Source organism: Dipodomys ordii, unplaced genomic scaffold (assembly GCF_000151885.1).
Source record: "Dipodomys ordii isolate 6190 unplaced genomic scaffold, Dord_2.0 Scaffold1, whole genome shotgun sequence".
NCBI lineage: Eukaryota > Metazoa > Chordata > Mammalia > Rodentia > Heteromyidae > Dipodomys > Dipodomys ordii.
The window spans coordinates 38276881-38290173 of NW_012267217.1; the positions used below are offsets into that span (position 1 = coordinate 38276881).

Sequence of the window (13293 nt, forward strand, 5' to 3'; positions counted from 1 at the left end):
AAATGCAATTTTATTTTGGCTTCTTTATATTCCAATTTAAGTTTAAACAATGTTTACTTTTTTTTCTAGGTAAAAAGTGCTAGGAAACTGCCAGAAGAAAATAAGTTCTAAAAACCCTCCAAAACTGTGTAGTTCTAGGAACTACTACTAAAAGTTAATCATTACTATAAAAATGGGTATTTCCTAATTATTCTTTACCAATAATCTGCCCTTAGAAATACTACTGAAGCACTCACTGGGGAAATGTTTATGACTTGATACAAAGTCATATTTAACTCAAGAGAATTTTACAAGCACTATCAATGTTGAACCTACAGATTTGTATAATACATTATATCAGCTACTATGCACACAACCTTTTTATACTATATTGATAAATGAGAATTTAAGAAAAAGAGTAGATAACAAAAATAAAGTAAGTTCAGCCTAATGGAGATTTTTGAAATGAGATCAAATGGAAATAAGTCTCCATATTTCAAAGTTCAAAAAAATCCTCTATTTTCATTTCTGACAGCTTGGTGAAAAATGATAATTTTTCAGGACAAATCTGGCTCAACCACTCATTATTCTTGGTAAATCTTTAATAATGAAGAATACTATATAATGTACATGCATTTCTCCCTGATATAATGATAACTAGTATGTAAGAACTATGATCCTTAATAATGTGTGTAACTTCTGCAAGTATGTTTAATAGGGGAAGAGGTAAAAAAGCTGACAACTATAATAAAAAATGTTAACACTTTCATAATACAGTAAAAATTTGAATAATTTTGCTACATTTATAAAGTTCTCTTTTTTGTACAAAGACAGGAAAATCTGGAGTAAAAAAGTAAGTAAAAAGAAAAGCAAAGAAAGCAAAAGGAAGCTTTAAGTATGCATGCAACACTTGCCACTCAGAGTCATAAGGATGGCCACTTTCTTATATTCAGATATCTCTTGTTAATCATTTCCAGTTAAAGTATATTAAACCTGAATAATGGCTACTAAACATGAAGTGTGGGCTGCGAATGTGGCTTAGTGGTAGAGTGCTTGCCTAGTATGCATGAAGCCCTGAGTTCGATTCCACAGTACCACATAATCAGAAAAAGCCAAAAGTGGTGCTGCATCTCAGGTGATACAGTGCTGCTAGCCTTGAGCTCAGGGACAGCACCCATGCCCTGAGTTCAAGCCCCAGGACTGGCCAAAAAATATCAAGTGTCTTAAAAGGCAGTACCATGATACTCATGCTCTTTATTTTTGTAGAAAAACTCTAAAAAGGTTAAAAAAGTACTCACTCATGTAACGGAAAGTCTCTTCTGCAAGGACTGGAGAGAGGGCATCAGATGATGCATGCTGCTGTTGGAGTGATGACTGTGCCCAGTCTTGATTTTCATATAGAAAGAGAGAGTCTACTCTTAGCTTATACTGGGGCAACTGTTCTTCCAGCAGATTCACCAGCTCAACTTCAGGGAGATCTTCATTAGAGCACACATCTAGAAAGGAAAGAGCCCATGTAAATGAACATGGTATAGTTTACTGGCCTACAGAGGAATTCAGAGAAATTAAGTTTTTCAGACAAGGGAACATAATTATTAAAAATCTAGTACTCTAGTCTTTCATTAAATAATTAAAAAATAATAAAAATTGAGTACTCTAGTTGGTCTTTCTCTAGATTTCTTAAAAAAAGAACTTTTGAAGTAATAATGATACCTCAAATTATATTATCTAAAAGTACATTCTTTTTTTTTATTCCCCCCTCCCTCTAAAAAGTACATTCTTTAGTGAGTATAATTGTTTTCAAAGTTTAAAGTGAACTGGAATTGATTTCTTATTTCCTTCTTACAAATCTATATTTTAGTATTTATTTAGTATAGTGTTGGGGGAAGGAGGAAGAAGCAATTCAAAACAATTAGCAGAAAACAATAAATTCATGAGACAATATTTTCCTTAAAAATATTATTTTAACTTCATGGGGTGTTTCTTCAACAATCCAGAAAAAATTTTAGTATATTTAAATGGCATTAATGTTTATTAAGCACTGGCAACGGAAAAATACCATTCTTATTTTAAAGATGTGGTATACTAGCTGGGTGCTGTTGGCTCATGCCTGTAATCCTAGCTACTCAGGAAGCTGAGATCTGAGGACTGTGGTTCAAAATAAGCCCAGGCAGGAAAGCCTATGAGACTCTTATCTCCAACTAACCACCAGAAAACTGGAGATGTGGCTCAAAGTGGGAGAGCACGAGCCTTGAGCAAACAGAGCTCAGAGACAGTGCCCAGGCCGTTTCAAGTCTCATGACTGACAAAAAAAAAAAAAAGATGTGGAATGTTTAAAGACCTACAAGACAATCTGAAAGAGGGAGACAGAAACTGGTTCCCCCTAAAAAAATCTCTTTAGCTCTCATATAATATAAATCTAGTATGAGATCGAGACAAAGAGTACCGATTTGTAAGTCAAATAGACCTGGGGTTGAGTTGTGGCCCAGCAATGTATCCAAGCCTCAGTTTCTTCATCTGTAAAATGGAGAAGGTAACAGTATCTACTATTTAACCTATATGGCTATGCAAACTGAATTTCAAACATAATTGTATGAAAACTACTTCTTCTTATGCATAACACCTAGCATTTTGTGGAGGAACATTCTAAATATAACTATTTTTTATTATTGTTGTATTATTGAGTTTTTAAATTTAGAAAATAAAACATGTCTAAAGTTGCTATAGCTGTAGATAATTACAGAATATCAATGGTGGACTTGTAAAACCATCTAATCCTGCCTTGGAGAAAAAGGAATTAAACTTAAAGGTGAATGACTTACCAAGGACCACTGGGCTGTATCTCACTTTCCTATCCAGCATTGTGGCTTCTCAATGACAAGGCCACCTCTTGTTATTCTCTCCCTTTTACTTACCAGCAAGGGCTGACCACATGCCCTAGGTGGTAAATTCCCACATATCATGTCTCTAATATACCATATTAATTTTGTACATGACTTAAGTCTTCTAAGTATTTAGTCTTTAAGTATTGTCCTTTATTTTTTCATTCTTAAAATTAGAGTCTCCACTCTTCTTCAACATAGTCCTAGAACCCTTAGCCAGGGCAATAAGGCAAGAAAAAGATATTAAAGGGATCCGCATAGGGAAAGAAGAAGTTAAACTATCCCTTTTTGCAGACAACATGATACTATACCTCCACGATCCCAAAAACTCCATCCCCAAACTTTTAGAAATCATAAGTCACTTCGGCAAAATAGCAGGATACAAAATAAACCCACAAAAATCAGTTGCCTTCCTATACACTGATAACGTACAGGAAGAGAGGGAAATAAAGGGAGCAACCCCATTCACAATAACCTCCCAAAAAATAAAATATTTAGGAATTAACCTAACCAAAGATGTAAAAGAACTATTTAATGAGAACTATAAAAAGTTAAAGAAAGAAATTGCAGAAGACACTAGGAAATGGAAAGACCTCCCATGCTCCTGGATAGGCCGACTTAATATAGTAAAGATGGTAATACTTCCAAAACTAATATACAAATTCAATGCAATTCCTATTAAAATCCCAATGACGTACATCACTGAAATACAGAAAACAGTCCAAAAATTTATATGGAACAACAAAAGACCTAGAATAGCCAAAACAATTCTAGGGGATAAAGACAATATGGGAGGGCTATCCATGCCGAACTTCAAACTCTACTACAGAGCTATAATAACAAAGACAGCATGGTACTGGCACAAAAACCGACCCGAAGACCAATGGAACAGAATAGAAGATCCAGAAATAAATCCACAGGCCTACAGCCAGCTGATATTCGACAAAGGAGCCAAAGACATACAATGGAAGAAACACAGCCTCTTCAACCGCTGGTGCTGGGAAAAATGGGCAGCCACATGCAGAAAACTAAAAGTGGACCCCAGCCTATCACCATGCACCAACATCAACTCAAAATGGATTAAAGACCTTAACATTAAACCTGAATCTCTGAAACTACTGCAGGACAGAGTAGGAGAGACACTTGAACTAATAGGTACAGGAAGGAACTTCCTGAACAGAGTCCCAGGGTCACAACAAGTTGGAGAGAGACTCGACAAATGGGACTACCTTAAAATAAAAAGCTTCTGCACAGCTAAATCTATCGCAACTAAGCTAGAAAGACAACCAACTAATTGGGAAAAAATATTTACCAGCAATATATCAGACAAGGGGTTAACATCCTGTATATACAGGGAACTCAAGAAACTAATCCCTCCCAAACCTAACAAACCAATTACTAAATGGGCAAGGGAACTAAAGAGGGACTTCTCAAATGAAGAAATAAAAATGGCAAAGAAACACATGAGGAAATGTTCATCATCCCTGGTGGTGAAGGAAATGCAAATAAAGACGACCCTGAGATACCACCTTACCCCAGTCAGAATGGCCCACATCCACAAATCAGCCAACAACAAATGCTGGAGGGGATGTGGAGAAAGAGGAACCCTATTACACTGCTGGTGGGAATGTACACTTATACAACCACTTTGGAAAGCAGTCTGGAGGGTCCTTAGAAAGCTAAAGATTGACCTCCCTTACGACCCAGTCATACCACTTCTAGGCATCTACCCTGAACAACAGGAACCAATATACAAGGACACGTGCAGCACTGTTTACAATTTTATTTATTGCAGCACTGTTTATTGCAGCACTGTTCACAATAGCGAGGATATGGAAACAACCCAGATGCCCCACCACAGATGAATGGATCCAAAAATTGTGGTATCTATACACAATGGAATATTATGCAGCCATTAGAAATGACAAAATAATGGCATTTGCAGGGAAATGGATGGAGCTAGAAGGAATCATGTTGAGCGAGGTAAGCCAAGAACGAAGAGACAAACGGTACATGGTCTCCCTGATAAGTGGATGCTAAATCCAAAATGTTAGGTGATACGACAAAACTAACAGGACTTAAGAAACAAAGAACTCCCGCTCATCTGGTTGAACCACTACTAAATATCCCCACGCTGCTGATCACAAATATGGTATATAACATGTGAACACTGTTATATATTACAGACTGTGATAGACAATTTGCTCCAGGAAAGTTAGAATGAACTAGTGACTTAGAAATTATGTAATCACTTAATCACAATAAAAAAAAAAGAACCTCGGGGAAGGGAGGGAGGGAGGGGATGGTAGGGGGAAAACAATGGAGGGGGTAACAATGTTCAAGAGGAAGTGTACTCATTACCTCACTGTAACTGTAACTGTAACCCTCTGTATAGTATCTTTACAATAAAAAAAATTAGAAAGAATATGGGCTTTGGCATCACATATAGCTCCTAAATATGACTCATGTACACATTAGCTATGTGATACTAGACACAAAACATTCTTATCTGAACCTTAATTCCCACAATCTATAAAATAAAAAGAATCATCTACCACAGTAAATAAGGAACAAGGTACCGAGGAGGCACTCCCTGAGTATTTCACATCATTACTTTCACTTGCACAATATTTCTGACCATAGCTGGAGCTTTTTTTTTTTTTAAATGCAGTTCCTGGCTTCCTGTTCCCAACAGTGGCCAACATTTAACACCTCCCAAACACCAGCAGTTTAAAAAAACAAAAGGAGACATCTCTTTTTATCATGTTTTAAATACTAAGGCTTAAAATAGAGAAAATACAGGATGTCATATCTACCCTCTTACTTTCAAGAGATCTGGCATTTCCTTTGTGGGCAGAATAAAGAAACATATTCTAACTCTGGCAGAGCAACAAAGCACAGTAGAAGAAAACAAACTGCAAAAGGGCAAATTTCTATTACTTGACCTGAACTCACAATTATGATTTAGTTAAGTCTAGTAAAAAAATGGCAATATCATAGCCACAAAGAGGAGATGAAGTACATTTAAACTTTAATCAGGATAGACAGAGGAGAATGATGGAAAGGGTGACACTGATAAAGATAAATTGTACTCATACTTTGGCATGTAGAAATGAAACCCCTGTGCACAACTACTTAAAATAAATATTTTTAAAAGATGCAATGTACTCACAAACTAACAAGTTAAACTGAAACCCCTTGGACAACAATTAAAGATAACTAAAAAAATTCTTAAACCTTGAGAGATCTCTTAAAAGTCATGAAAAATATATTCAAATTTTATTAGTACAAATTCCATTTAATTATTTAATTTTTCCTGTCACACATCTATTACATAGATTGTCATTTTAATACTTCCATGTCATTTGGATTTATTTATTCATTTAATTTTCGGGGCACTGGGCACTGAATTGGAGGCATCATGCTTGCATGGCAGGCACTCTATCACTTGAGTCACATCTCTAGCCTTCTAGAAAAGAAGATGACTACAAATACAGCGGAGCTAAAACAGACTACTAGGTATTCAAGACTATAATAAAGAAATAAAATCATATTCATTAAGAATTACTATTCCATTGCATGTTTTTCTTTTTAAAAATATTACTGAAATCCAATGAAAATTCAAAGTCACCAAAAAGTGATTTAAAAATAAGTGCACAATTCAGATTTAGGAGACTGAGATGAGCTCCTTCTACTTACTTCCTTATTTCTGATAAGGCACAATGCACAAGGGCTTATTATTTAATTCTCCAATATCTCTTCCATATATCTATTTTTTTCCAGTCCAAATTGCCTCTAATTGGCTCAAGGCTTCCTTTTGTTTTTCTTGAATATGACATTAGAACTGGTCTGCCCACTGTCAGGTGCCAGTGGCTCCTAACTACTCAGGAGGGTGAGCTCTGAAGATTTTGATTGAAAGCCAGCTCAGGAAGCAAAGTTCCTAAACACTCTTATCTCCAAATAACTAGCTGCAGCTCAAGTGGTAAAGCACCAATGCTTTCAGTGAGCTCTAGCCTTGAGCAAAAAAAGTTAATGGATAAGGCCCAAGCCTTGAGTTAAAGCAAGCTAGCAAACAAACAAGCAACCACCTGATCTTCTCTCACTGCATTTAAATCATCTTCACATGATCATATCACTTGCCTACATAATTTCATCTCTAGCTAGAACAGAAAAACATTATTGAATACTTAAGACAATCAGTAGAAATTCCAGAAGAGTCATGCCACTGATGAGAAGATTAAATTAATGCTAGAATAAAAAAATACTATGGTACAGACCCACATAACAAAAACACAAGTCTCAAAAAGATAACTATATGAACAAATAATCTGTCGAAGGAAAACTTAATACTCTTCCAAGAAAGACAACTCAACACATACAAGTAAAAGTGTAGCATTCATAATAGGCTCCCATTAAAATTATTAGCTACACAAAAAATAAGCAAATTAAAGTCCATAATCAGGAGATAATAGAATTATAGACAATAGAATTGATAAACAATTTTAAGACAGCTAGCGAGCTAGGCAGTAGTAGCTCACACTGGTAGGTTCCAAGCCAGCCTGGGCAGATAAGTCTGTGAGACTCTTACCTGAAATTAACTACCAAAAAGCTGGAAGTGCAAGTGTGGCTCACGTGGACAATACCTAAGTCCTAAGTTTAAGCTGTAGTATAGGCACAAGAAAAAAAAAGGAGAGAAAAAATAAAACAAAAATCCAGCTAGAAATATACAATATACTCAAAGAATCAAAAGGAAATGTGGACTTAATACAAAAGAAACAGAAGACTTATCTAAATTTATAATAGAACTGGAGTATAATTTCAAAAACAAAATATTCAATGAATAAGATGAAAAGATTAGACATTCTCCAGAAAAGAACAGCAAGCTTGAATGTACAGCAATGGAAAGCATCTGAAATGAGGTATGGAAGATGTGTGAAGGGGAGCAAGGCAGAATGAGAAGAGCATCAACAACTGTGCCAGGCAATTTACGCATAAGAAAAACAATGGCTATTGTGATCTCTGATTGCTTTTCTGCTAAAGCAGTAGAGATGAGTAGGTATGACAAAGAAGCAAAAATAAATGTACTAGTAATATTAATCCCAAGAGGATAAATCTCAAAAACATTTTATTATATAAAAAAGACAGAGGAGGGGGTAACAATGCTCAGTAGGAAATGAACTCAAGAGCTTACTCATGTAACTAACCCCTCTGTACAGTATCTTTACAATAAAGATATTTTTTAAAAAGACAGATTCAATGAACCTGAAATTCTAGATCACACAAATTTATTCTAGAGTAGCAAAAGCAGTCTGATGGATGTCCAGAGGTAGAAGTGCTAAGTGAAGTGACTTAGGTGCATGAGAACTTTTGTGGGGTGATCTTTTGTGGGAATTCTACCATTTAGTTGAATTAGTTATATGTTAAAATTCAAACTATAGGCTTAAAATTGCATTTCACTGTATCTTAATAAAGATAGGCTAATAAAGCTGGCTTGAGTGGGTTTCAGATTTCAGAAGTTTTTGGATTTTTAGGGAGTGATACTATGCATTAACTGTATGTTTTATGACAGCCCAGACTAGTTTTGTAGCAGCATTCCATATTTCATATCACTGTGTCGTCAGCAAACATGAAAATGCTGGGGAAACAGGTTAAGTCTAGGGAAAAAAAAACACAAGTCAGGTTTTGTGGGCTAATGGAAAAAAGTTTGAGTATTATGAATGTGTTTGATTTGCCTTTGTAAATAAAGCAAAGGGTTGTACCAACAACCTGTTAACTCCCAAGAGCTTCTTAGATGCCAGGCATTGTTGTCTAGTACTTACAGGGAATACAAACACAGGTAACTCCACCCCTGGCCTGTGAAGCTATAAGGCAATGATGCAGTTACAAAGTCCAATGTAGTTCTGTCTCAGCAGGGACTTGAGGGTGCAGGGGAGTGAGATATAGAAAACAGTGTACAAGGAAGATTTGGATAATACAAAGAAGAATAAAGAGTGGAGAGATTCATTCAACATGTCTGTGAGGAGACCAGGCTGGAAAGGGAGACTGGAGTTTTATACAGAAAGTTACAAAGGCCAGATTAAGGGATCTACATTTTGTCTTAATTTCAAAAGTATCCAATCAGACTCACCAGTGATGCTCTCCGAGTCTCTGTGATTGCTGTTCATGAGGTTTTCTTCACCTGTTGGTGATGTAAAAATGGCATTCTGGGATTGACTCATGCAGGATCCTTTCTTGCTTTGGTTGAGAAGGGCAGCTTTGGTATAAATCAGAGCAAAGGAAATCCATCAAGCCATTTATTAATGAAATGGATGCAGTCATAAGGGTATTTTCTTTAAAACAGACTTTCTCCGATGAGTCAAATGACATCTGCAGCAATAGTGGACTCATGTGATTATCATTCCATGACAGTAGTCATGACCTAAAACAAAATGCAGATCAAGTGATTAGAATTCAGCAAGCTCTTTAATAATAATCTAATTACCTGGCATGTGTCATTACAAATGTTTTGCTAAGAATATATATGTCATAGACAAATCACAAAATAATTAGGCTAGAAGAAATAAAGAAGGCAAAACCTCCCAAAGTTCATGGTTTATGATTACATTTTTGTAAAACTTCTAGAAAAAAATAAAGTAAGTGGGGAAGGAATTACTAAGAAGCAGGAGAAAAGGGAATGATGAGTGTGGTCATATTTTTCATGGTAGTGATGGCTTCAAAAGCAGGTGATGAATAGATAATATGTCAAATGTGATTGAATTATGTACTTGAAAAGTGTAATTAGATGCATATTAATTATATTTCAATGCAGCTATTTATACTTTGTGTGTGTATGTGTGTGTGTGTGTGCATGCACGCGCTAGTACTAGGGTTTGAACTCAGGTCCCCTTGCTCTTGTAGCTTTCTCATTCAAAATTGATGCTCTAACACTTGAGCCCGTTTTACTTGCAGCTTTCTGTTGGTTAATTATAGAATCTCAGGGAGTTTCTTGCCTGGGCTGGCTTTGAATCAAATCATGATCCTCAGGTCTTAGCCTCCTGGTGAGTTCGGAGCCTTCTGAATAACTAGGATTACAGGAATAAGCCATCAATGTCTGGCTTTAACTTATTTGAAGAAAATCAGGCCGGGTGTGGGTGGCTCACACCTGTAATCCTAGCTACTCAGGAGGCTGAGATCTAAGATCATGATTCAAAGCCAAGCAGGGCAGGAAAGTCTTATCTTCAATAAGCCACTCAGAAAACTGGAAGTGGCACTGTGGCTCAAGAGCTGGAGAGCTGAGGGACAGCGCTCAGGCCCAGAGTTCAAACCCCACAACCAACAAAAAAGAAAAAAAAGAAAACCAATCATTTGGAGTAATATAATAATAATAATGTATTGTTTGATCTATGCATATGTAGAAGTGAAATGAATTAAATTAGCACAAAAGTTGAGAGGAAAAATAGAAGCATATTGTTATAAAGCTTTTATACAATATATAAAATAGTAAAATACCCTAACTGAAGGTAGATTGTGTTAAGTTAAACAGGTATACTATAAACCCCAAAACAAACAATAAAATAACTCAAGAATTTTTGATAATAAGCCAACATAATAGATAGAATGGATTAATACTAAAATCAAGGTTTTTCAGCTCTGGCCACTATTAACAGTTTGGGTCAAAATTAGGGTGCAACATATGATATCTGGCAACCTCTCTGTCCTATACTGACTGGGTGCTTTATTGAATCCCAGTCCCAGAACCAACCTCAGGTACAACAATCCTAAGTGTTTCCAGCCAGGTACTGTGGCTTATGCTTTTAATCCTAGCTACTCAGGAGTCTGAGATCTGCGGATCTACTTTATGAGGCTATGATGAAGACTAAATGAGTAATTATATGCATTAATAACATTAGCTCCTTTCTCAAAGGGTCATGGGGGAATAAGTTAACATTTGTAAACATATTAGAATAATGCCTAGGGATATAGTAAATGCCATGAGTATTAGTTGTATATACTGTTAGTATATTTTACAATGGAAGGCCTATTAACCACGCTAGATGGCCTCTTCTCTCAATATAAGAAGTCACATTTATTTTCTGCCCTTTGAGAAGGTATGTTTGTTCAGAGGCATTAGTCATCATTTTCTTTCTCTCTTTGATGTATGAATAAACAGAAAACAGTCAAGAGTCTTAAAGGGTTTATTAGAAACTAAACTTTGGCAAGCACAACCACATGTTTCTGGCACCTTCCCTAGTTGGTACACATGTAATTTTAGTACTTCTTTCAGTGCCACATACTTTCTTGGTTATATCATTAGTTAATCTATTTAGGAACAATTGCTTTTCTTTAAAAAAAAAACAAACCAAACATGTATTATTTAACAAGAAGAACATTTAGGAGAGAATAAAATATACTGCCAGCAGAAAACAACAGAAATAATGACTTAGTTTAGTTCAGTCATGGAAGTAAAAGATCAACAATGAGTGCCTAAATATAGACCCTGTGCCAAAAAGAATTCTTGCTATTTCCTTAGAAAAGGACACTATGGCCAAAATAGCCTCACCACAAAGGCTACAACAACTCAAAAGAAACTTCATCTTGCAGAAATGCAGAGCCTAGGATTACAGTAAATGCAATGATTTGATGAAGCACATTACTAATACATTTTGAAATTTCATCTTACAAACAATAAATTGGGAATAAATTGAAAACACACATTGGCTGCTGCACGGCATGCAAGAGCAGGAACAGTGTCAATCTCCAAGTGCAGCAGATCCCCAGGCAGTGTGCCTTAACCCAGACCACAGATATGTGTACCCCCCTTACCACGTTCCTTAAGTAATAGATTTTTTTGACAAAAGCCTACAAATTGTAATGTATCTGGCTATCCTACAGACTTCATTTACAAAAAAAAAAACCCCAAAACCCTCATAGTCATTAAAAAATCAGATAATGAATACAAAGATATGACCATGGCTTTTGTGTTAAGAGTGGAAAACAAAGGGGTGGGGGCAGTGTTACCCTGCTCAATTCAACCTGACTAGGAGACTCCCTAAAGGTGGAGACCAATACCAAGTCCAGCTGTACAAAAGTCCAAGAGAACAATACTGGCTACATTCCCGCAGTCATTCTACCAGCAACTGCACAGAATGGCACAGCTATTCTAACAGCAATTTACTCATCTTTTTATTTTCTTTGTTGCCACTCAATTTAATGATCGGTAGGCTTCCCAGAACATAAAATATATGGAAGCAGTTCTACTTACAAACAGACTGGATTCCAAAAGGTTTTAAAATCCACCAGTTTAAACATCCAAAGCCATGAGTGAGCTTAGGGGTTAGTGAGCTATGGGGTTAGCATTTCCTACTATGTGATATATTGGGCATTTTTTATGATGAACTTTTCTGAGGCAGGCAACTCCTCCCTGCTACAATCTTCACCAACAGAAGGGAGGTAACTTCTGGCAGCTAAGGAATCCTCATCAGAGCTACATCTGAAGATAAGAAAAGGCCTTGAACCCTGGCTGCCTTCTGTGGTTTTAGATAAGTTTCTGCAGAACTACTATCACTATATTTAGCCTTTAAGTTGGTAGAACTTCAAACTACCTGCTGCAAAGCAGGCACCCTAGTTTTACAATGATCTGCCAAAACCATTTCAGATGGCACATGTCCTGTATTCCTTCAGCTCATGCCTGTCAACTGCTCAGGTACACATGATGGGACTATCCTTCATAATCATCTTTAATATGTACGTGTGGTTTACTGTTTCTGCTTTTGTTTCTAGCACTGCTTTCAAGGACAAGATGAGATTTATAATATTAATAAAATACTTTAAAACTACACATGGATGAAACAAACACCATAAGTAACATAATGGCTGCATTGAAAATGGCATCTGTTGGTAATCAGTAGAACTAAATCCCTAGGCACACTTTATCACTAGCCATAAAGTTTGTAAGTTAAGAGGTTTTAAAAAGAAGAGTTTGTGTTTTGAAATATGATAAACAGCAAATTATTCTTTGACATTCAAAAGTAATTTAGTAATGGTCATATGGTAGTTTACTGAGAGGAAATAAAATAGAAAACTGCTCAATTCTAAACAGACACTTCAGAAGACAGACTTGGCTCTCACATTCTATGAGACAGTCTTGATTTATTTTTCAAAGAGAAGGCATCAGACACTTAAGCTTGATTTGAAATTCTGTATCCTCTTAAGTGGGCAATATCTTCCCTGTACCATTTGTACAAGAGCTACAATGTGCTATGTAGTAAACAATAACATGCCTCACTTTTCAAGTTAGGTTTCTTACAGTTTCTAAAGAATGGATTGAGTTTAGTGTACATTATTTAAATATCTGAAAGTTTGAGAAATGGAGAAGTTGTCACTAGAAAGGTTATTACTGAGTTATACTGACTAGAGTACACATTGTAATCATATCTTAACTGAATTAAAGCTC

The 13293-nt window shown here is 36.0% G+C and overlaps 1 protein-coding gene across 1 annotated transcript in view; it reads right to left on the bottom strand.

Moving 5' to 3' along the window:
* Trak2 (trafficking protein, kinesin binding 2) overlaps positions 1–13293 on the bottom strand; it is a 57145-nt gene that overhangs the window by 29338 nt on the left and 14514 nt on the right. The window contains exons 2-3 of the mRNA XM_013010098.1: positions 8989–9279; positions 1278–1475 (exon numbers count right to left, since the gene is read on the bottom strand). Of these exons, the coding sequence (XP_012865552.1) occupies positions 1278–1475; positions 8989–9079 (289 nt within the window). The 5' untranslated portion in view covers positions 9080–9279. The remainder of the gene's footprint in view (positions 1–1277; positions 1476–8988; positions 9280–13293) is intronic.